This window comes from Athene noctua, chromosome 1, assembly GCF_965140245.1.
Source record: "Athene noctua chromosome 1, bAthNoc1.hap1.1, whole genome shotgun sequence".
Taxonomy (NCBI): Eukaryota; Metazoa; Chordata; class Aves; order Strigiformes; family Strigidae; genus Athene; species Athene noctua.
This window is the reverse complement of record NC_134037.1, coordinates 250,543,522-250,569,425: the sequence shown is the minus strand read 5'-3', so window position 1 is coordinate 250,569,425 and position 25,904 is coordinate 250,543,522. Positions and strand designations below refer to the sequence as shown.

The 25,904-nt window shown below is 36.3% G+C and overlaps 1 protein-coding gene across 1 annotated transcript in view; it reads left to right on the top strand.

Moving 5' to 3' along the window:
* ARHGAP42 (Rho GTPase activating protein 42) overlaps positions 1–25,904 on the top strand; it is a 172,981-nt gene that overhangs the window by 129,107 nt on the left and 17,970 nt on the right. Inside the window, exons 9-19 of the mRNA XM_074916689.1 lie at positions 839–939; positions 3,040–3,149; positions 6,986–7,064; positions 7,875–7,914; positions 9,872–9,934; positions 11,467–11,541; positions 12,218–12,302; positions 13,551–13,609; positions 14,410–14,515; positions 20,298–20,457; positions 23,074–23,218. Of these exons, the coding sequence (XP_074772790.1) occupies positions 839–939; positions 3,040–3,149; positions 6,986–7,064; positions 7,875–7,914; positions 9,872–9,934; positions 11,467–11,541; positions 12,218–12,302; positions 13,551–13,609; positions 14,410–14,515; positions 20,298–20,457; positions 23,074–23,218 (1,023 nt within the window). The remainder of the gene's footprint in view (positions 1–838; positions 940–3,039; positions 3,150–6,985; positions 7,065–7,874; positions 7,915–9,871; positions 9,935–11,466; positions 11,542–12,217; positions 12,303–13,550; positions 13,610–14,409; positions 14,516–20,297; positions 20,458–23,073; positions 23,219–25,904) is intronic.

The window sequence follows — 25,904 nt, the reverse complement described above, 5'->3', positions numbered from 1 at the left end:
TTGAATGGCTATCTACATTGAAGACTAGTGAATCCTTAAGTACATTATACTTTGGTATTGTGAGCATGTGCAGTTGTCTGTTTGTGAACACAGTCAGTTGTGCACCACTGTTACAGCCACCTCTTCCCCAGCAGGACCCTTTCCAAGGCGTAAAAGGCCAGTGTTTCTTGCTGAAGGTGCCCCCTCTGCCACCCAGCATTTTATCCCTAATCTCTAAATCACTATTGTTTTAGAGCGCACTGTTCCTTTCCGTCCTTTCAGGTAATGAAATCACCTGTCAGTGTTCAGCGATGTAAGAATAAATCTATACCTGAGCCAAAATGCCATTTTACCCACTCCCTTAAGGTAACAGAATAGCCTTCCTGTGATACTACCAAAAGCACTCGTTACCTTTGACAAGAAGTCTGAAAGTAAAGGGAAATGCACTGACTTCATGACTTCATCCAATTTTCTGGATCTAATACCAGACTTCAAAGTTTTCCTTAGAGAAAGGATGTAATACTGAATCCTTGTGCTTCACTCGAGTTGATAAAATCTTCAACTGTATTTCCTAGGCAGAAAAATTCTCAGGATCTTGCCTGTCTCTGCCTGTTTACCCTAGTGAGATGCTGTACACATCAGTTGCCAAACAGAATCAGTCTACTGGAACTTTGTTGGGCAGCCTTATCAAGGTGCAATATTTGAAAATGATATCTGAACAACATGTTCAAATTAAAAAATCAGGGGAGTTTTTTATTTTGTAGGCTACATGTGGATGCTGTTATGTCTACCCTGTCTAACTCCAACTAAAACAGTGATAAAATGCCAAAATAATTATTTTTATTTCTCTTTAATCTAGGACCTCTTGGATTTACATGGGTAAAACATTACTGCACTTACGATAAAGGAACAAAAACATTTACAATGAGTATAGCTGAAACAAAATCTGGTGGAAAAGTGGTGAGTTGCATATACATGAATGCATACATGAACTGTATATTCCATCTTTTGTCTTAAGCATTCAGAAACTTAAAAGAATAAAATGTGGTGAACAAAGCATAAGGCTGTTTCCATAGATGAATCTGTGCTTGTCTTATATAGCACAGATAAATGAAATATTTAAATAAAAATATTTCTTCTAAAACATAAAGAAACCATATATTAAATAATTTCTCTCATGTGGTTGTTCCAAATGCATATGAAATCAATCACATTTGCACAGAATCACAGAATGGATGAGGTTTGGAAGGGGGCTCTGAAGATCAGCTAGTTTAATCGCAGTGCAGGGTCGACCATAGCAGGTTAGCAAGGACTTTGTCCAGTCAGGTTTTAGATATCTCCAAGGATGGAGATGCCACAACCTCTGAGGGCAACATGTTTCAGCATTTGACCACTGTAAAAATGCCTTTTTAAAGTTCAAATGAATTACCTGTATTTCAGTTTGTGCCCATTTCCTCTTGCCCTTTCACTGGGCACCACTGAGAAGAATCTGACTCAGTCTTCTTTAATTTTTTCCGTCAGGTATTTATAGATAAATCAGTGATATGATCCCCCTTCTCCAGGCTGAACAGTCCCAGTTCTCTCAGCCTCTCCTCATATAACAGATGCTCCAAGTCCTTAATCACCTTGGTAGCCCTTAGGTGGACTTGCTCTAGTACATCACTGTCTCTCTTGTACTGGGGAGCCCAGCACTGGACAAGCACTCCAGATGTGTCTCACCAGTGCTGAGCAGAGGGTGAAAATCACCTGCCTTGACCTGCTGGCCACACTCTGCCTGATGCAGCCCAGGATGCTCTTGGCTGCCTTTGCTGCAAGGGCACATTGGTGGCTCATGGTCAACTTTTGCCCACAAGGACATGCAGGTCCTTTTCTGCCAAGCTGCTTTCCAACCTGTCAGCCCGAGCCTATCCTGGTGCCTGCAGTTAGTCCTATTCATGCTAAACAGTTCTGGCCCCAGTATTGACAGCTTGGTCACACTACTAGTGACTGGCTGCAGCTGGACTTCTGCTGTGAGCTCAGCAGTTCAGCCACTTTTCAGTCCACCTCAGCATCTGTTTATCTAGCCTGTACTTCACCAGTTTGTGTATGAGGATGTAGTAGGAAACAGTAGGATGTAGTGTCAAAAGCCTGTCTAAAGTTATTCTTCCATCATCCACTGAGCCATCCATCACATTGTACAGGGCTATTAAGTTGATTCTGCATGATTTTCCCTTCATTAAATCCATGTTGACTACTTCCAGTCACCTTTCTGTTCTTAATATGTTTTGAAATGCTTTCCAGAATTATTCATTTCATCACCTTCCCAGGGATCAAAGGTGATGCAGACTGGCCTGTAGTTTTCCATAGGACAAGAGGAAACAGCCTCAAGTTGTGCCGGGGGAGGTTTAGATTGGATATAAGGAAGAATTTCTTCACCAGAAGGGTTATCAGACATTGGAACAGGCTGCCCAGGGAAGTGGTTGAGTCACCATCCCTGGAGGTATTTCAAAGACATATATATGTGGCACTCAGGTTTAGTGGTAGACTTGGTCATGTTAGCTTAATGGTTGTAATCGATGTAAAGGTCTTTTCCAACCTAAATGATTCTAGATCCTTCTCCTTGCTCTTCTTGAAGACAGGACTGACATTTGCTTTCTCCAATTCCTCAAACTCCCCTGACTGCATCAGCCTTTCCGACATTATAGTGACCTCACAATGATGGTGGCCAGAACTAGGAGTTAGTCAGCTTTATTCTTTAGAAAACTTTTTATCTACGTGTAAGCGTTGACGTAATTACACGGTATTCGTTCTAACATGTAACATATATATGCAGATGTTTGTAAAGCTTTGCATTTAGGGAATTTTCTGAAATATAATTATTAAGTAACAAATATGTGACAGAAAGCTATTAACTGTAGTCTTACTTTATATCCAGAGAAATTATTGTATATGTTCCTAAATAATTTTAATCCCTATCTTAAGACCTGTTCTTTGGAGTGTTTATACAGTTAAATTTAAGATGTGAAGCCAAGGTATATCAGCATACTGCCTGTGCTAATTTTGTTTTGTTTTGTTTTATAGAATGGCCTTGTCACAAGCTCACCAGAAATATTCAAGCTAAAGTCTTGCATCAGGAGAAAGACGGATTCAATTGACAAACGTTTCTGTTTTGATATTGAAGTATTTGAGAGGTTTGGATTTTTTTCATTTTCATTTGATTATTGAAAGTAATTAAAAATAGAAGCACTTGCAACCAATATATAATAATTATTCCTGTAGTAGGAACACATACTTCTCTGTATGCTTGTGTCCAGAAAACTAGGCCTTCAAGACTTAGTAATGATTTCTTCAAACCTGTTTTTCTAACAAAATTCACTACATTGCATATGCATTCTCTTAACTACATTAGGTCTGCATGTAGATGCAATTCCTGTAGCACCAACTGACTACCCCCTTTTAGGAACAGATCACAAATATCTTTATAAATATTTATTAATGAGCACATTCTATCCAATCTCTTATTTCTTTCAGAAACATATGAAAGCACATAATTTTTCATTTTTGAAAATGACTTCTACTTTTTATTTTTCACTTAGTCCTGGATATTATAATTATATTAAGTAGATGAAAACAGCTTTTCTGTATTTGATGTATATGTACACAGTACTTTGTAAAAGTATTTTTTTCAAGTTTGGGAATAAAGAGGAGTATTGAATTAATTTTTCCCTTAAAATATGATAAATAGACTGACTTTTGTAGTTGTTCTGTTAAGTATTTTATGATCTTGCTGTCATTTTAAATTTCATTCAGAACTGCTGTATTTATGTGATAATTTTGAGGCTACTTTGGTACTTTTAAATATAATACAGTATTTTTCTAAAATAGATTTCTGAGTGAGTTCAAATCAAAGAAATAGAAATTCCATATGAACAAATGTTGAAACTAACTGGTCTCTTGAAAGCTCCTAAGCTTGAATTGACAATTTGAGTTTGAAATCGGTAGTTCTTCCTTTCTAAATAGATTTGCATTTATTAGACATATCTGTGGCAGTACCATTGTAATGTATTCACAGGTGATCTTGTCTCTTCTATCTCCCTTACCCTATTAGAACATCAACAGTTCAACAAAACTGCACAGAAAAATTATTTCCATCTGCAGTTCTTCCAAGTTCTCATCAAAGAGATAGAGGCACTTTCTACATATTATTTATTCCTTTTGGTCATTTTGATTGATTACAAATGTGCATGGCCTATAATTTAAAGGCATTCTGGAAACTTGGAAGAAGATTGAAAGGAGAGTAGAATACAAAGTTACGTGGTCATTACTGTAAGGATCTAACTTTCACAGTCTGATAGAAAGTTCACTTTTCCAATTGATTTGGTATTCAGCAGGGAGGTAGTGAATTTTTTTACAAGCCAGAAGAGGAGATAGACAATTAAATACCTATAAATATTTGATGGGAGTTCATATACAAGAGAACAATAATATCTTCTGAATGTTGTGTTGGTAAAACTTAGGTTTCCCCTAAGAAAGAGAAAATGCAGTGACTGTTACTGATGTCAGTAATGACTTAAGAATGTTAGCAAGTTCCTAAAGATATAAACACAGTACTGGAATACTGAGGATTCAGAAAGACTATGATAATGATTATATTTGAACTGATTTTAAATTCAAGACTTAATATTGTTTGGTTGGAGTATAGTGTTGGCCATCACCTGCAAAATACAGAACAACTTTTAAAGTAATTGAGATTAGTTAAATATAAATTTCCTTAGTAAGTTGAGGTTATGACTTTTCATCATGAAAGAAAGAGTTCTTTTTAAAAATGTGCTGCTACACCAGCCTTCAAAATTTTGTTGCAAGATTTTATGGGTAACATCTGTCTTCAAACACCTTATCCCACAGAGCTATTTCTCTCCTTACATTATTATATACAACATTGTGTAAAACATTATATGAAATGTTACTTTATTAAAACGTTGGAAAATGTGCAAACTGATGTGCATATCTCACTTCATGAGAGAACCATTCTAACTAAAAGAAACCCTGGTAGAACAACTAATGGAGAGCACGCAGTGTGAGCTCTTCTAATTGACATGATTAATTTAAAATTTACCTAGGTGTTTTTCACACCTACATTCAGCTCAGACTTCTTGTAAAAATGTTCTAGAGGTTACACTATCTTATTTCTACTGGAGTTCTATAAAAAGGTAACATCAAGAACTGTGGTTCACTTTGAATGTAATTTTAATTTCTGAGAAATTACCAACTATTTCAGTAACTAGAAAGGAAGTTAGTTCAAAATGTACTGGAGTTGGTTTGGGCTTTTACTTTTTTTTTTTTGAGAAAACTAATATACAGGGATTATAGTGTTAGATATTTGAGTGTTAAAACATGCTATGCAATAATTGCAAACTTGGCCAACAGATTAAATCATAAACCCAGGGCTAAAAGCAGGTATCTCTAAGCTCAAAGTAAAATGACACTCAGAAATTTCTGTTATTTCTGTAAATGCTTACCAAGAGACTACAAGTATAAATACAGTTCTCCAACTGAAATATTAAGCAGCAGTCACAATAGAAAGAATAATAAAAAAAAATCAGTTTCTATTTCTAAAATGCTTTTTGAGGGAAAGATTCCGTATTAAGAATTTGTGTGTAGGACCAAGATGGGATATTAAAAAAGAAATAAATCTAGACTTTAAGAAAATAGAAAAACAATTCTACATCTTAATCTGGATTAACTGTATCTTTTTACACTTGTGATAGTAGATAGCAAACAAAATACTCATCTTGGCATTTTTATGTGTAAGGGAAGGGCTTGTTCCTTCTTGAATGGCTTCGTGTATGTGTGTGAACACACATTTTGTTATTTTATATTGTTCAGTTACTTTCTTGCATGGTTTTTAAATACAAGGTGAAAATGTACGTCTTTTGGAGGAGCTGAGAAAGATGGTGGGGTTTTGATTATTTTTATGGTGGGCAATTAATACCTAGTAAAAAATGATCGTTTCCTTTATTTGTGAACCTACCATAGAAAAAAAAACACAGTTTCCGACAGTCTGCTGAACATCTTCAGCAGAGATACGCTACACTGGTGTGCGAGCAGTATTTTTTAAAATGGACTGTCTCATGGGCATTCTATGTTGGTAAATCAGTGAGTTAATTTCAACGCATTTCTTAAAGTTGAACTCATTTGCTGCTGATCACATATAGCGACTAATTCTTTGTATTTACACATCTGTTTATATAATCAGTCCAGGAACAAAGATTGTAATTTTTTCTGTCACCTGTTCACTGGTTCCCCTTGACTCTTTTTCTATGCAATGTCAAAGCTTCACTAACAGAGAAGATATGCCACTTCTTTAACTTCTAACATAGCGGTTAGGTCACAGTCAGCAGAAGGAACTGTTTTTTTAAATCCTCTCAAATAAAAAAGTCCTGATATTTGGCTCAGTTGGCGTTACATCTCCACACGTGAGATACTGTCTCAGAGCTCTCTTTTTTGATAACGGTTTTATGGCACGTTTCGTTTGACCAACTTTGGATGTCTATTTTGGGATATGATGTCTTTTAGATTAAAAGTACCTACTTCTCTTCGTTTGTTATGAAAGGAACGTAGGTAACCAGCTCAGGCATAGACCTATTTAGTCAAATTGAGCTGATGTATCGTGCCCTTAAGTTTTCCACCCTAAGCATTTCCCTACTGAAAAATGGGTTGTGTGGGATCCTCTTTGCAGGTGTATAACTCATCTTGCAGTATGGAGGTGCCTAATGCTTATTAGAGCCTTGTAGCACTTAGGACTGGGCATCTAAAATTATGTGCTGTAGCACCGAACTTCTAAAAAACAGACTTGTTTTTAAATGTAGCTCAAAATTATTGTTATGTCAGAAACTATCAACTTTCTTTAACTTCTCTCTGTCTTTTATGTATTCACTTCATGTCAACATGCATTTGGATTCTGAATTTGGATACTGTTTGAGAAAAATAAATTAATAACTTCGGTTTTTATGTTTGTTTTTGACAGACCTGGAATCATCACACTGCAAGCTTTTTCAGAATCCAACAGAAAACTTTGGCTCGAAGCTATGGATGGAAAGGAACCAGTAAGGATATTTTTTCATTTTCTTTTCTTTATACAATTTTATGGCACACATATTAAAGAAATAAGCTAATATACATTTCAGATACTGTTACAGTACAAAACCAGAACAAAAGTTCTGTTCTTTGTGAGACACTATCACAAGTAGACAGTGAAGATAGGTACAAAGTAGAAAGATAGAACTATTAGTGAATTTAAGCCTTTATCCATATATTATTATTTTATGTTAGGATATTTAATGTTTAAGTAATATGATAGCATGTTGTCTAATAAGATTCATGGTTCAGATAACATTTGTGATGTGGTAGTTTCTTCACTGGTAAAGACAAACCATCTTTTGGGCAGCATCATGAACTAAACAGCACCATCTTGAAAGCACTGCAGAGAGCATAAAAAATGTGTTGAAAGCTACTAAGAGACAGTGTTGTCTGAGATTTCTTCCCGCTATTAATCTGCTCTTAAAATAGTCACTGAATGGAAGTGATGCCTGACCTGTATTCAAGGGGGAAAAAATAGTTTTATGAGATAGATGAGTATTTTTACAAGCTTCTTACTTGACTGAAACAGTACAGAAATTAGATCAGTAGATTAGATCTGACTTCTGACACATCTTAGATGTCTGTCCTAGCACAGGGCTGTTAACCTAGGTGAGTACTGTGGGGGTGAATGTCAAGAAAAGGTAAAAGGCAAAGCTGGCTTTCCCTTAGCAGCAAGCTAGTGCACAGCATGTTGCAACTACCAACAAACCTGTCAATAAAGAATTTAAAGCACAAACATTGAGCTGTTGTGGGTTTTGTTTTTTTTTTCTTTACAGATCTACACACTGCCAGCCATTATTAGCAAGAAGGAGGAAAGTAAGCACTTTATTTATGTAGAGTTACCAAATATTGCTAGATTTCTGTAATGTTTCTATATATGTGTGTGTGTGTGAGACAGTAATTATTTTACATTTTCTTTCTATCACTGTGAAATAATTGTTTATTGGGTTACACAAGAGCACATCCTAAGCTATGTAAACTGAGAAAGCCTTCAACTTTTGTATTACTATCAAACATAAATTGGAAGAAAATTTGATTGGCTCCAAAGATACAATATATTTAACAAATCTGTAAAAAGTTTCTGTCAGTAGTCTGTACACCTAAATGTAAATACTTTCCAGTGTGTTGAAATAATATCCCTATATATAATCACAGAATCCTTTAGATTGAAAAAGACCTTTAACATCATTAAGTCCAACTGTATACCTAACACTGCCAAACCCACCACTAAACCACCTCCCTAGATGCCACATCTACACATCTTTTAAATACCTTCAGGGATGGTGACTCAACCACTTCCCTGGGCAGCCTGTTCCAATGCCTGATAACCCTTCTGGTGACGAAATTCTTCCTCATATCCAATCTAAACCTCCCCTGGTACAACTGGAGGCCATTTCCTCTTGTCGTGTCACTGCTTGGGAGAAGAGACTGACACTCACCTGGCTACAGCCTCCTTTCAGGTAGCTGTAGAGGGCAATAAGGTCTCTTCCCAGCCTTCTTTCCTCCAGGTTAAACAACCCCAGTTCCCTCAGCCACTCTTCATAAGACTTGTGCTCTAGACCCTTCACCAGCTTCGTTGCCCTTCTCTGGACGTGCTCCAGCCCCTCATTGTCCTCCTTGTAGTGAGGGGCCCAAAGCTGAACACAGTATTAGATGTGCAGACACACCAGTGCCTTCCCTAGTCCTGCTGGCCACGCTATTGCTGACACAAACCAAGATGCTGTTGGCCTTCTCGGCTACCTGGGCACACTGCTGGCTCATATTCAGCTGACTGTCGACGAACACCACCAGGTCCTTCCCTGCCAGGCAGCTTTCCAGCCATGCTTCCCCGAGCCTGTAGTGTTGAATGAAGTTGTTGTGACCTGAGTGCGGGACCTAGCACTGAGCCTTGTTGAATCTCATACAACTGGCCTCAACCCATCACATGTTTTTGATTTTATGTGCGTATGCACCTATTACTCATATACTGAGTATAAAATGAGTGTATTTAAAGATACTATGAGATTTATGTGTATAATTGTATTAACATTATAGTAACGCATATATGTTATTAACATATTAACACAAATACATTAAAATAATTTAAATATATCTGTGGGTGTATGTATCAGAGAGAGAGATGTGTCAGACATGGACTTACATCTTCATAGGAGGTGTATGTGAGACTGGAAATCTAAAATTTAAGCTGCTACGTCTGTTTTTTATTTGATGATGTTTATTTTAATCATGACAAATATGCTTTAAAATCTTCTTTATTTAGCTAGTGAGAACAGTGAACATTGAAGATACAAAAATTAATGAGAACTAGTCTCTCTTGAAATAAGCGCACTAATTGAACTCAGTCACAAAGTTTGTTTTGCTATGTTACCATTTTATGAATGGTTATGTGCATGTGCAAGGGACAGTGAATGTTGTATTAAAAACAGCAGATCTGTTCATAATGTAGGTCCTGAACTCATAAAAGCATTTTCCTTGGTAGAGGAAAGGGAGTACAGTAATCTCCTTTTAAAGCAACAAGCTTTCAGCTGTATGTGTAGAGGGGCTACTGATTTCTGAGCAAGGCAGTAGAATATTCTGCTCCTAATGATACACTAATGATTAGAAAGTTGGATTTTGAGTGCTAAGGATTTGTCCACAAGAATACTATTACAGAATAAGTATGATAATCTCATGGATATATGTGTGTCAGTCCTTCTTGACTAACATGTAGCTAACCATGGAGATTTTGTGTGTTGAGTTAGAAAATAATTACTTTTTTTTCTTCTTTTTATAGTGTTCTTAAATGAAGCAGGTTTCAACTTTGTGAGGAAATGTATTCATGCTGTAGAAACAAGGGGTGTGTATTAAATCACAAATTATGTATTAGATTATTATAAGTATTTTTTCTCAGATGTTACTTTGATTAATTCTACATGTTTTTCAGCCATGCTTTGGAGTGTGTCCATCATTTGGTTTGTACTTTTCACATTTTATCTGTGTGCTTGACACATAAAACTATTGCCCCAAGTTGCAACAACAGTTCCTAACATATCATTTAAGTGGAATTTTTAAACGTTTTCTGCTGCTTAGACACCTAATACACAGTTGCACATATCTTTAGTCTTCAATTTGCGTGCACCAAATTGTGCTTTCTCTTTGTAAAACTGTAGGGAGCCTCAGTTTCCAACTTTGGTTTCTGGTGCAAAACCTGAAGACCAAAACTACTCTCTGCTGGAACATCTTTTTTCAGAGCATTACTCCTATCATTTTGTTCACTTATTTTACACATGGTTTATCCATTTTTTTAAATGTTCAGTGACTCATTTTTGGTAGTGGGAATGTACAGAAAAACAATAGTAATCACTCCACTAATGAGGTGATATCTTGCAACTCACAACAAGTTTTTAATTATCCTCTTCCAAATCAAGAGGTTTGGCTTTATTGTTTTCCATTAAAAGAGGTAACCATTTCCTGCCCATGCACTCAACTGTTGGTATGCTTTTCTAAATCAAAAGCTGTGTGATCGTCTGTGCAATGTTAAGTAGCTTTTGAATCACTGCAGACTCAGAGTTTGTATTTTTTTTTCTGGGGAAAGAAAAAAGGGTTTCAAAACAAAACATTAAGGTTATCTAAGTGTTATGCTGTTTTCAAAAAGGAAAAGTGAATAATTTTTAAATGGTAAGATCTGAAGTGGGGAGAAGGGGGAAGACTTAAATCCTGCTGATTTTAAAAGGCAGTTAAAAATGGTAAAATTATCATCACTTGAATACTGAAATACTGTGTTGTGAATGTCACTCTAAATTATTTGCTATTAGTATCTGTGCTATTAAAAAAAAAACCCTCAAACATTTGAAACTTACGAGTAAACTGGGACTTGACTGCCTCCCATTTGCATAGGGATCCATGCATAACATAAAAACTCAACTGCAGTGTTGCAACAGTATACAGTATATCTTTCTGAGTACAATCATTTCTCCTGTCAATGTCAATTAAATCTTAATTGGAAGGAATGATGGTCTAAGCAAATATAGACATGGTAATTCTACTGAAATCTAGATAAGATAAACTTGTGGACGTGTAATGTGTTTTAAGACTGCTTTTGGGTCTTATATTTCATTCCTTGTTTGCTAATACAAGTCATTTCTATGCAAAAGGATTCTGTTAATGTAAAACTATGATTAGTATATAGTATGATATGGATTCAGTGGAATGCATTTGTTAACATCCCAGAGGAGAATTCAGTAGGGTAAAGCAGTACTCAAGAATGTAATTGTACAGTTTTCCATAAATACATTTAGATGGCTTGAAAACATACACCAAGGATGGATCAGCATATATTGAAATAACCATATTTTCATTATTTTCATTCTACTTATTTTCCCAACGTAGGTATTACAATCCTGGGGCTGTACAGAATAGGTGGTGTAAACTCCAAGGTGCAAAAGCTGATGAATACCATATTTTGTAAGTATCTGAAGTGAACCTTTGTCTGTGTGCACTATATGTGCTCTGCTCCCTTTTCCCTTAACTGCTGTGCTCAGAAGAGTGTGTCATACAATTTTGTATATGCACTTACTGCCACTAAATTGAGTTTGCCATCTTAAAATAAGTGATCCATCTAACTAGCTTCTTGTGTGTGTTAGTATTCAGTTGCTGCATGTAGTCATTTATAGACATGAGCAAATTACTGATAAAATGCTTTTCTTCTTTTAGCTTTGAAGTTCTATCTGTTGATGTCTATTTGGTGTATTTCAGAAACGTTCCAAAGCTTAGTTCTGTAACACAGCATAAATCAGTTTAACAGACAGTTGTTCTAGACTTTCACTTTTCTTGCCAATTTGGTGCTCTACTGCCTGTGTTTGAATGTCTAAGCCATATACATTAGTAATTCTCTATTGCCTTGGGCACTTTGATACAGTGCGTATACTTAATGTTTACAGGTACTAAATATGAGTGCTAAATTAATTTTTATTATATTTTGACAGAGATTAAAAGATTCAAATTGATCAGATTGGTAGTGAAACTGGCTAATAAGTAAGCACATGAGCTAAATGACTAATCTGTTAGCTTCTGGTTTGCTGCTTTCCTAGTTAGTGTGTTAGTCAAACTATAACACAATCATAATTCAAATTTCTACCAGCCCCTAAATCTCCTCCTGATATGGATATTGATATGGAACTTTGGGACAATAAAACAATAACAAGTGGACTAAAAAACTACCTCAGGTAAGTATGATGCTACACAATCTCAGTATTCCTTTTCTGGCCCATCAATCTTTTCCTTATTAATATTACATTTCTTGTATCCATTAGCACGGTAATAATTGAGTATATTATTATCTTACCTAATATCCCTGTGATTATGTGTAATAATAAATCTAAAATTTGTTATATACTTTCTGCCTTATTAAGATAGTCGTGCCTTATATAGCCCTAAATTGGGCAGAATTTAATTAATTGCATGTTTTTATTTAAAATTTTTTGTGTTAACCACAAACCATGTTGTGCTCAGTCTTTCTTTTCTGAATCCTTTAAGATATGTGCCATCAGGTTTCATGGCATCATTGCTGGAGCTGAATAAAAATCTCTGCAAAAGCATAGGGTTTTATCCTATGCTGTTGGTGTCTTCACAAACAATATCCCTCCCAGACTATCATTTTCTCTTAAAGTTTTTGCTAATAAGAGACAGAATTATCAAGAATTATGGTACTTCCGAGAGAACTCTTTTTTGGGTCTCAATACATAACATTCAAAAGTAATGTAGTAAAAAGCATCAAATGCAGATGGTGGGTGCTCTATTCCTTCTAAAAATCTAGACTTCCTAAACTGGTCACCCAACAAAAGGCAGCATCAGAAATCCCTATTCACTCTAGAAAATATGCCTAGGAATTATAGTGGAATGCCCATGTACACTTAATGAAAATACTGGCTTTGGTTGAAGAAATTTAGAATACATCTTCAGAAGCACAAATTATTGTAGATACTGTGTTTGTGAAATTAGAACATGAGCTAGCAGTAGCTGTGTGTGTTTACAAGGTGATTCACAATCTGCCTTTCAGAGGATGACTTTTCTAGGATCTTTCAGATCAGAATTTCTATCTGAAATTTCATCATGTTTTTGCTGTTCTTGGGCAAAAGATCGCTTCTGCAGCCCACTGTACCGTGTTCTGCAGCTGTATCTATTGCTGTTCTACATATGGAAGACAGAAAACACTGGGTCTCTGTACTGAAGTCAGTGCTGGTAATATTTTCCTTATTAACTTAAATAGTGACACCAAATTGAACTCAAAAAAGATTTTCAGACTATGTACATGACTGAGTTGCATACTACTTGTCATCAGTCATCAGTGAATTTTGTTTCCTAGGACATACCTAGGAGACGTTGAGGGCTATCATAATCACAACCATAAAATCTAAAAAGACTTCGAGTAATGCATTTCTTTAAATTTCCTTTTAATATTTTTTTACAACCAGGTGTCTTTCAGAACCACTGATGACTTTCAAGCTGCACAAAGATTTCATTGTTGCTGTTAGTAAGTAAAGTAATAAATATACTTTTATGAAAGTGATATTGTTTCTAACCCTTAATGTCATCAGTTACTATCCTTACTTTTCTCCTTGGTCTGTTATTCAGTGATCCAGCCATGGATCCGAGTTCTTCCATGTCACTGTATGTGACAGCACAGTGCCACATGAAAGCCCTCAAAACAGAGACATCACACTAGATGAAGCTGTTCAGTGGTTTGTTCTGATCTTTTTAGAGGTTCTGTGTGACTGCCTTGTGCATGAAATTTTGAACCTTGATTTATATGTTTGTTTGTTTTACATGGGCTGATAATTTGTTTATAGCATTCATCCCTCTCATCCAGAGATCTTTATTTTCCCAGCTTGACTTGAGAAATTGGAGGGTGTGATAATTGTCTTCACAAATGGAGTAATTAGACACAGAGATAGTAAGATTGTTTTCTAGCAACTCCAGTTTAGAATTTGAAATAATTTCCCCATTTCCTCTTGCCTTGATAAGAATAAAAGACAGTAAAAAAATTTAGATATTTTGAATATTAAGGAGAAGAATCTTAGATTACACTGAAGTGGCACATCGGGTCAACAATGCCACTAATTTTGTTATTTCCGGTATCAGTGGTAACTGCTTTTGGTGAGTCACTTGAAATACAGATTTCAGAATGTTATAATAAGTATAATCTAATTGTCCTCATCATTTTAAAGGCTAATTGTGATTGGCATGTGTGTATTAGTGTGCAGGCATTGGTGTCATTTGTGTCACATCTTAGCACATGTTCTAATTTATCAATATTTGTTTTCTGTTTAATAGAGTCAGATGATCAGAACTACAGAGTTGAGGCAGTGCATGCACTTGTGCATAAGTTACCAGAAAAGAACAGAGAGATGCTGGACATCCTTATCAAGCACTTGGTCAAGTAATTATTTTTGATTTTTCTCTTTGGTGTTATTGTAAGATGTGATTATGCCTGCTTTAAATTTGCCAGTGTTGCTTAATCCAATCTCTGTGTTGAAACGATGTCGCTTGAAATCACATTTAATTTCTAAAATGCTGCTCTCAACATAGCTGAGTACTCACAGTAGAAACAAAATTTAAAATAACACCATAAAGAGTCACCAGGATGAACAACTAAGTTTATAAAATAAAACCATTCAATGTTTTCATTCATGTACCTACTTACTACAGGAATTGTCACTAATTAAATTTAAGAAACATCTAAAACTGTGCTAATGTTGATAGAAAACGCTGTTTTGAATCTGACTCGAGGCCCTACACTGTTTCAGAAATTGACAGTATACTAATGTGGTAATACTTATCCTTCATGTTCGATCTTGTTTTTCTAACAACTCTGAAGTGTAGTATCATTTGAAAACACTAATTTGAAGTATTATTTACATTTTTATATCTATGTAAATTTCCAAACCCACTTTTGAATCTCCATTGTTTCGTGAGCCTCTCTGTGTATTAATGTCAGATAGAAAAGATTTTTCATTTATTTGAACTGGTGACCTTTTGACTTCACTGAATTACACTTAGCATGTGTTGTGAGACAAAAATGTTTTTATTCTCTTATGTCTCTCTATATTACTAGCTATGATTCCATACCATTATTACATTATAATTTATCCTGTTTATGCATCAAACATTATTCATGTAAGTTTTAGTACATCTTTAATCAGTTTTCACTGGTATTTGCTGAATACTTTTTAATATGTGTTATTCTTTCTGATTTAGTGTGCTGTATACTTTTTAGTACATTTAGCAATTGTTATAGTTGAATTAAAATTACTAGTCTGAAATAAATTCACTAAATATTTATTAAGGTAGGAAAGCAAAAACACCACACTGGGCGGCCGGGGAGTCACAGCAGTGATCTGGGAATGTGAATACTGAAACAGCGGTTGTTCAGATAAGGCCCACATGACTGAGATATGTAGAAGACGTAAGAGAGGAGTCCGTATTCTTTTCATTCCATTCATTACGTCCCAGCTATTTTGCTTTTTTTGATCACAGCTTGATCCACAGGCTGCAGTAAGGTGTCTACAGTGGAGCTTAAAGCAGTTTTGCTTCTTCTTATAGATGTGAGAACTACAGATGTGAGAAATTTCTTTGACAGGAAATTATTTAAGTTAGTAAATTATTTTTAGCCCTTTATGTCATAACCCTTGGAGAACTAACATGGTAGCAAGCTGCTGTGAATGCTCCCATTGCAAAAACTGATTAGGCAGGCCTTGCATCTCATTATACATGGGGTGGGTGACCCAGAGAAACAGATGAAAGCAAGTTTCATAAGTTTCCTTACTCTGAGAGTTGTTTGATGAGCTAAAAAATATGCCTATTGCTTTCTAACCCTCTAAAACATTTTAAATGTTACTTTTACTTAATAAGTAAAAACTGCTAGTGTGGAAGCCCCAAAACTAAAAACTTGTATGCATAGGAACTGACTGACTTGTACGTAGAATTAGTTACAGGCAGGCATTTCTTTCTTGATCTCTTTTCCTGGCCACTTTATTATCAATGTGACCTCAGATGCATTTCCAAAGAAAAGCATGCTTGTAGTATTCCCTTCTTTAATTGTTCTCTTTAACTCTTGCCTATCTCATCTTTGAAGTGATTCTCATTTCCAGTACTTGTAATCTTATGGCTTTATACTGAAAACCTTCAGTTCTTTTCTTTCCAGCATTCAATTCAGCACTTCTAATTTCTCATACAATTTGCCAGCTGTTGTTTATGCTAGCAGTTCTAATGAGATTGAATTCAAAATCAGTCTCTTAAGTGTATTAGTTACCTTTCTTCCTCATCTTTTTCCCACCGGGTAGAGATTTTTCAATCAAATGGCAAATAAAGTGCCTATTTTTATGAAAATGGGAAAATATGAAAAAAAATCCCAACCTCCTGCTTCTTCATTATTTCATTTAAAATCCAATTTCAAAACATACATCCTTTACCTATATTTCTTTTAGCTGTTCAGTTCCTTTATGTATGCTTTTGTGTCTAGGTGAAAAGTACTATACCTTTAACTATGGGTTGTAAAATAAGGATAATATTATTTTTTCTTGGTTTAGGTCTTAAGGTCTTTATGTCTCTCTCTACCTTGACTTTTGTGTCACTGTGCAAAATTGAGTATGATCTAGATACTGTGGGATGTAGATCATACTGAATACAAATAAACAAAACCAGCAAATCCTGAAAAGTACCTTACAGAGAGGTGATACTGCATGAGTATATACTAAGTCTGCAGTTAGGCAAACACGGGAAGTCACATGGGTAACTCATTTTTTGTTTTTAAACCTTCCTAGTTGTCATAGTTTGAGCCCAGAGGGCACCTGATCCCTCACTCCTTCCTCTTTGGGGATGGAAAGGAGAAAGTAAAACAGAAGGGTTGGGAATTGAGACAAGGACAAGGAAGGATAACTCACACATTATGGTCATGGGCAAAAGACAGACTAATTGGGGAAAAAAAAGAACATGAATTTAATTGAAACACCACCACCACTTAGTTTTCCAATAAAACAGAGTAAGACAGTGAGAAATACAACCTCGTTCTTAAAAACACCTTCCCCCCACCCCTCCCTTCTTCCTGGGCTCAGCTTTGCTCCCGATTTCTCTCCCTCCTCCCCCTCAGCAGTGCAGGGGGAGGGGGAATAGGGGTTGCAGTCACTTTATCACCCACTGTCTTTGCTGCTCCTTCCTCCTCAGGAGGACGCCTCACACTCTACCCCTGATTTGGTGTGGGGTCCCTCCCACAGGAGATAGTCCTCCATGAACTTCTCTGACATGAGTCCTTCCTATGGGCTGCAGCTCATCACAAACTGTTCTGGTGTGGGTCCCTCCCACGGGCTGCAGTCCTCTCAGTGAGGGACTGCTCCAGTGAGGACTTCCCTCAGAGTTGAGGCGTTCTTTGGGTGCAGCCACCTGCTCCAGCATGGCATCCTTCATGGGCTGCAGGTGGGCATCTGCTCCACCGGTGACCTCCATGTGCTGCAGGGGCACAGCTTGCCCTCCCACCATGGGCTGCAGGGGAGTCTCTGCTCCAGCACACCTCCCCCCTCTTCCTCCTCCTTTTTTCCACTACCTCAGTGTTTCAATAGATATCCCCATCACAACTCCTTCTCTCAAGTCCCTTAAATGTGTTATCAGAGAGGTGCAGCCACCATCACTCGTCTCCACCTTGGCCAGAGGCAGGTACAACCTGGGTGAGCTTCAAGAATCTTCTCACAGGAACCATCGCTGTAGCCCCTCCCCTGCTACCAAAACCCCACCACACACACACGAACCCAACACACTAGTCAGATTCCTGCCTAAAGAATAAATTGACTTTGGTATAGTTTAATAATACCATACTTTTCTAAGGTAGATAGTTGGGAGTCTGCAATCTGGCATTATCAAAAATTTACTGGTGATATATCAAAGAAAGAGATTTAGAGGAAAAAGCAACTTTACCTTAATGAATGCCTTACAGCTACCTGAAATGCATGATTACTTTGGCCTGTATCTATTCAGTAGCCCAGCAACAGTAGGACTAGGTCAGGGGAAATTGGCTATCAAAATGATTCATTTATATGCCTGGGGTTTTTCTCTTTTGCAAGAAATTGAGCCTTTGAAATGCTTCGTAGAAAGTCCTTTCTGGTTGCAGTGTTATTAAATTCACCATTCCGTTTATTAACCAAGCTACCAAATTTGTAACCAAGGAAACCCAAATACAGGACAAACACTACTTTCTCTCTTATGCTAGAAGACTATAATGTTTGTGTAAGAGACCTTAACAGTTACTGTGTAGCACAGAGTATGGTTGCAAAGGGTTATTTATTTTAGATTTTTCTAACAAGTCTAGAACTGAGTAATTCAAAATTCCTTTTTCATTAAAATGCTAGTGTAGTTCCCAAACACCCCTTAGTCACCCAAGGCAAACATAAGATCCAATACAGAGAAAATTAGATTAAGATAATTGGCTAAAAATGGGCTTTAACCAGGTAGTCATTTTCATCATATGGATTACAAATAACAATATCTACCAGTGTGTCTGAAGTAAAATTTTGGAAAGTTTCTTTGGCACAACTTAGTGAAACAACATAGGAAACATGTAAAAAGATAGGCACTGATTTTCCTGCAGTTTATTATCATATTGTCTCCAATACAAACCCCTTTCCCATACTTCTCCTTCTCAATGTAAATGGGGTGCTAAAATGTTCCTGTTCCAAATACGAGGGGAGTATTACTTCATGATAGAACTAATTGTACAGTCTATCTCACTTTTATTCCAAGATAATTCTACTCTTCTACTCATTCTGTGTATCATTAGTGCCTACTCAACAGTGATAACTGAGAGAAAGGGTAATGTGTGAGTCCAGACAAGGGTTTGATCCTATCCTAACAAAATCTCCCAGTTGCCTTTGTCACTGGCTTTCTAACCTTTGTAAGGGGATAGTATTTGTGTTATTTGCTATGAAATTCTGACATTTTATAGGTCATTTTGCTAATGTTTGTATAACATGTTAGGAACAAATCAAGCTATCTAAGAATATTATTGGAAGGAAAACATAGCAGATGTCTCCATAAACCTGATTAATGAAGGCTGTCAGAGAAAATCAAAAGATAAAGTTTGATCCTATCTGCTAGTCTTCCAGTATTTTATAGATTTTACTGCTTCTTAATTTACAAAGGTACAAGAGTTATTTTAATTATGTAGGAAATGGCTAAAAAGGCTCAGCTTCTCAAGACAGCAGTGAGAAGGAAGAAGAAAATGTGAACAAATGTCTCAATAACTGATTCTGTTTGGTAGCAGATCCAGTAAAATTAAGCATTAAGGCAATTATAGAATCTTTACTTGGCATATTCTCAAACAGGAGGCAATAGGGCAGCTGTGACTGGGGAATCACTGGCAGTTATTTTGAAGGATTAATGATGGTATGTTTTTTATTTGGCAAATCTTATAAGGAGAGAAAATAGGCATTGAGGATTACTGATTGATGGTTTTCATTTTACTATCTGGTAAATGGGAAGAATTAAGTTTCTGAATTCTACATTGAGAAAAATGACAGAAAATGTACAGTAAGTGATAACAGATTATACAGAAGTAAAAGGTTAATATATTTTAAAGCTAGAAGGTGTCATTATGGTCATCTAGAGGTATCTATACCACAGAAACAATGATTTCACTGACCCCAGTGATGCCGTGTTTTCAACATGCTAATAAAGAGATTCTGTTGCAATTTAAGTGTTTTCAGTAACTAAGCTTCTTTCCTTTACATGAAAGCTAAAGTATATGGTTGACCTCTGTTATCACATAATATTTTCAGTCAATCCAACATCAAGTATTTAAGTTCCTTTATAATCATTGGAGAGAAATAGGTGCCTCACTTAAGATTCTGAAGCATTAGATGGTCTGGATCTCTCTGTGGAGGCCTTCAAAAATAGTTGCTTTTCCTTGTCAATTATGTCAGGAACTTAAATACTTGCTCTAGGAAGACGTGCTCATTATCCATTAAATTATTGCAGGATGGGAGCCTTAATGGAAATATAGTAGTTGTACTATACTATATTTTGACTGTAGTAAAAGGAAAAGTTTTAAAAATGTTTTTAAAGGGGAGGCATGAACTTGGGATCTTGTTAAAGAAGTAGACTTAACAGGCTTTTGCCTGTTGGAATTGTAGTTTAGCACAACAATTTAATTGCATATTGTTTGTGTTCATTTAAAGGGTATCATTACACAGTCAGCAAAATCTAATGACTGTATCCAACCTTGGTGTTATCTTTGGACCAACTCTGATGAGAGCCCAAGAAGAAACCGTGGCTGCTATGATGAACATTAAGTTTCAGAATATCGTCGTTGAAATTCTGATAGAGCATTATGAAAAGGTAGAAAGACATTATCTGACTGTTTTGTGATGAAGTGGAACTAAGATTTCATTTTCATTGCCATCATTAAGTTCTTAAGAAATCCAGCATTTATTAGAAGGTCATTGATGGAAAGTATACCTTCTTCCCACTCCATGCTATGGATCTGTATTCCTAGCAAGTCGTTTGTGGCTGTGCAAGGTACAAATCCAAGGCATAACCTCCTGTGCTTTGAAGGAGTTCCTCTGAATCTTCAGTTGCTTTCTGAAGATTGCTATCTAGAAACACAATAAGAGGTTCATAACTTTGCTCCCAGCTTCTCCATCTCTCATGCTAGCCACGTATGAAGGTTCACTCTGGATAAAATGCGTAGATTCTCCTCTGAGTGTATCAGGTCAGAGACTTTCTGGCCATTGCTGTCCTTTGGGGATATGTCAGCTGCACAGTGGAGACCTAGTCTCTTCTGATATCATGAAACCCTAATCATCCTTCAGTTCCTCTTTTCATGAGCAGCATCAACGTGGATCCCTAACAGAATCCCCCATTTCTGTGCAGTGTGTCATTTTTCATGTGTGTAGATGCTAGATGAAAAGTAAAAAATCAAAAGTAAAAAATAATGTATTTTAGATGAGGTTTTATTCCTAGTTACAGGTTTTAAGCCCAGCACATCTTTGTGATTTAAAAGTTCTTGAATACTCTGGAACAAACAAACTTCACTAGGTACTTCTTTGGTTTTGAAAAAAGGCATGTCTGTGACTGCCTGGTTTATTTTGGTTTCTCCAAAGAGACCAGTGACAGCAAAGGTCCATCTCAAACTCTTTCCTGAAACACTGAATAAGAACTCTTTCAGGGCTTGAGAAGGGAAATCCATGAAATCTTAAACACTTTCAGTCACTACCGTTGAACATATCACATTCACTGGAAAGCCTCCTCAGATTTTATTTTATTTTAAACTATTTGATTTCAGAACTCATCAGAATAGTCAAGACCTCCTTTACTTAGTCATAAAAATAAATTTTATTTAGGCAATCTTTTGTTAATATATATAATTACCTTCTCTGATGACTAACAAATTGAAAAACTTTGTGTTTCTTCCATTTCACATTACTCAGCAAAGAGGCAGTTCCCAGGTAATGCCAGGATCCCCTGCACTGGTTGGTCACTAAGTACTGACAGTACTGCTTTGTATTATCATTATATTTCACAGGGACTCCCCAAGACTGATATGATACTGATAGCCTCCTTGGCTGTAACTCGAAAACCTACATCTTATATGTTTCCAACAGTGAATTTCCCCTCCAGAAAATGACCAGCTTATTCAATACAAAGACCATGACTGCACAGCCAAAATCACCCTTGCTCTATTTCTGTGTCTGCAGACATGTTTTTGTATTGATGTGCTACTCACTAATGCTAATACAGTATTAATGTACTTCAAGACCATCTCAAGATGTCCATTAAAGTATTTTCTACTGTGGGAGGTATATTTGCTTTCTTTCACTTCTGTGAATGGCATGGAGGTACCTTCTCATTGTTCACTTCATCCTCTTCTGGGAGTGCCGTATTGATGGAGGGTCCAGAAATTCTTGCAGAGACATATTTTGGCATTGCATGGTATTATAAACTACAACACTTGGCCCTGTGGACACTTCTGATTCCTTCTGTAGCTTATTCAGGCAATCTTCCTCTGTAAAACTTCTTCTCCATTCCACAGAACTAATTCCACTTCCTTCCACAGAATGCCATGAGGTACTCAGTAGATTTTACAGTCTACACTGGGAGGAATAAGTGAGAAAGAAGATTTGGAATTAAAACCTGCAAATCTTTTAGCTATATTTTTTGCTTTGATCATCCTCCAAGGCAATTAAAACTTTTACTAGAAGTATTCAAGAAGGTTTTTAGGGCCTTTTAAGACCTCTGCTGCATGTGTCTTGGATATTGCAGAACAGGTGATAGAAATTCAGACTTGCCAAATTTATCAGCAAAGAGTTCTTAAAAAATTTATGTGTACCTGTGTCAGATTACGGTAATCAGATACCCATAAAAATTTGAGTATTTTCTGCAGCAATGAAGTGCAAAATTGAGCAGTGGTAACAGTGGTATGTAAAAGATAAAAACCAGAAGATGCTCCAAATATAAAGATGTTCCTGATCAAACTTGACTTGTTTGGCAAGTTAAAGTGGTTTTCTGAAATACAAACTGGATTGTAGTAGTTTACGACTATGACACATTTCTATGACATACAAAAGCTTTCACGGGAACACAGAAAAAAAAAAAAATCTTTTCATAATATTTAAAAAATATATTACTTCTTGGGCAGGAGTTAGTGGTAGGCACCTATTGTATGTTTTACAATTTAGACTGTTAAGAACTTCTTAAAATGGCTAGAAAATAAAGCTATTTAAACAAATATTTTTATATAATTAGTATAAATTTTAAGTACAGCTCAGTATCGTGCTTCTTGGATTGTAAAATGAGAAATTCTGTGAATTTACTCTTTTGTAATATGTGAGACTATTACAGAATTTTTTTAAGGCACAGTAGTGAGGAAAACAAAAGGATTAATAATGGAAGTGTAAGAGTACCTCTGTTGTTTATGGGTTAATTGTTTTTGGTTTTGGTTTTTTAATCATGCAGATATTTCACACGGCACCAGACCCCAATATTCCTCTTCCCCAACCTCAGTCCCGATCGGGTTCAAGAAGGACAAGAGCAATTTGTCTCTCTACAGGTTCACGTAAACCCAAAGGAAGATATACACCATGTCTAGCAGATCCTGACAGTGAGTTTGTCCTTGTTATTGGCTATCTTCTTTTTTAGGTCTTGTCTTTTAACTTTCCTGAATAATATCCAATACATATTGTATTCCAATAATTATAAGCATACCTGCTGGGGTTTCATCAGCTTTTTAGCCTCTCTGAATCCTAGCCACACTGTTTAATGACTGCATTCCTTGCTTCTCTCAGATGAGGAAGGATGTTTGCTTTTAGGCATGTCTTGTGTTGCATACCATGTTCAGAAATGATTTAGAGTAGACTTTATATTCTAATCTTAATGTAGTCAGCTTTGGAACTCAGAAGTTCATTATATGAAGTTCATCTCATTTCTTTGTAAGATGAGTAAGGTTGTGAAGCTGTAAATAGAATCTTTCCTCTCCTTTAATAAATATCATTCCGTCAAGGTCAGGAGATCAAAAACATTGCTTAGCTTTTTTCACATGCATGAACCTGTGGTCCCACTGCCTAGGTTGCCAAAACCACTGAAAGTTTTGTTAGTTTTTTTGCATTAGAAACAAAGTAATATTTTTTTTGATAAAAAGTGTACTTATCATATGGCTTACGTTTAACACCAGGGAGTTATGTTTATAATTAATTGCTGCTTAGAATGCTTATTCGTTTTCATGTAGGTGAGACTATTAAGAAGTTTCACTTCATTTTCATATAGTGAGCCATAACTTTTTTACCTACTGACTGTATCAGTAAGAAGTATTGAAACTTTATCAAAGATTAAGTTGTTAACAGTTCCACTACTACAACAGACTTCAAAAAGAACTTCTGTGTCTGTTGGTTCCTCAAGGAGATGTACATGAAACTGGTGCAGTAAACTAATCCACAGTTAAGGTTTATCTGTTCTTGAGGATCTGTAGTAATTCTTAAGTCTGTAATGTTAGGAACGGTATCTTCAGTATACTTTTGCACAGGTGCTGCATTTGCCATAGGTTTATGTTACATGATTCCTGCCAGTAAGAGTTTAAATACTAAATGAGAGCAATAGCTGCCTACACATCATTTGCCAGTGTGAATGGCATGGGATCCTGAGTAAGAAGCTACAGAGGAACCATTAGTTACATTCACCAGAGGACAAATGGGGCAAGTTTCAACTGGTTTTCACTGTGTAACTGCAATGAATGAATTCCAGCGTAAAAAAGGGGCATTTCTATGCAGGTATTTTGCAGAGCATATGCAAGGTCATGCTTCTTCATTCAGACACGTCTTGTGCTGGTGGCTTGCTTGGAACTAGGTATTGACCCAAGAGCTCTCCACTTGTGCTTTGCTTATTAGCTCAAGCTTAGCACTTGTTTACACAAGTTACGGTTAAGATCTCACTTATTGCCTGGAAGGCCAAGGCAGAAGCAGAGATATTCTCCTTGCCAACTGTCTCTAAGTATGGCTGGATACAGGCAAGAGAGAGCCTTGGCTTCTGGAAACAGCAGTTTCTAAAGTACTAGATGTTTTAAGTCATCATTTAAATGAAACAGACAACTATATTGCAATAAATTAATGAATTCTGTAAGGCATGAGAAAATGAGATAGAGGTTTCAAATGGTTGGGAATGACAGAAAATTAAAGAAAATGCATCAGGCAAATTTAGGCTTCAGCCAGTCTTGCAATGTTGAAGGGACTAATAGCCTGTAAAGTGGCAAAATGGGGGACAGTCTAATCTGGAATACCAGAATTCTGGCCAGAAGTGGACAGAATATTTCCCACTACTGTAACAGTGGCACTACTGTTGTCAGATCCACACGCTACACAAGGCACTGGTATTTGTGACCTTATCTGTCATATTGTGTGTGGTTATGGTCGCTTGTTGCCGAGGATATTGAAACATTTGGAGGCAAAAGCAGCTGGATCATGTTGTTATCTTATAACTACTGTGTGGTTGAAGAATATGCATTCTCTGCTGCTCGTGAAATTTGTGATTTATATCTCCTAGCTTTTAGGAAAAAATCCTACTAGAAACTAATGTATGACTCACTAGACTGAATCCAGTCTTCAAAATAACTCAGTCCTCACTGTGTTATAGGCCAGTCCTCCCTCAGTTCTGATGACTGTTCTTACCTTTATATCATCAGCAAATTTCTTTAGGGTATTCCTGCATTTTCTTGTAAAAGAGTAGTGGAAACAAGATCAGTACAAAGATTTGTGTGTAGGTAGGTACATTTCTCTAGTATCAACCTAATTAAAGAAATTCATCAAATGTTCAACATTCAAGTTGTAAATAAAGGAATGAGTTGTCCTACAGGATAGATACTTCACAAAAGGTATGATAACTCAGAATATAGGATATCTGTAGGTAGACTTAGGGACTGGTCTTACAGAGACTGCAGAGATCTTCAGCAGCTTGATAACTGAAGAGTAAAACTTAATTCTTGTGCCTTCTGGCAATAAAGTCATGCATTTAAGAACATAAGTGTGACAAGCACTGCAACATTTGCCTTATGATGGAAATCCAGCAAGATATTCACCACAGAGATATTGCAGCATCGCAACTGTTGAATTTTCTAAAGATTATTTTATTTCAGGCAGTTCTTTTAAAATCCAAACTTCAATGTAAAATAGTTTAGACTGTAGCCCACTATGTTCATCAGATATAAAGAAACAACCATGAAAGGCAACTCTTCCAGGTTAAAGATAGGAATATGTGTGAAACTTTGAGTAACTAAATACGTATTTTGCCTTAAGAATCAT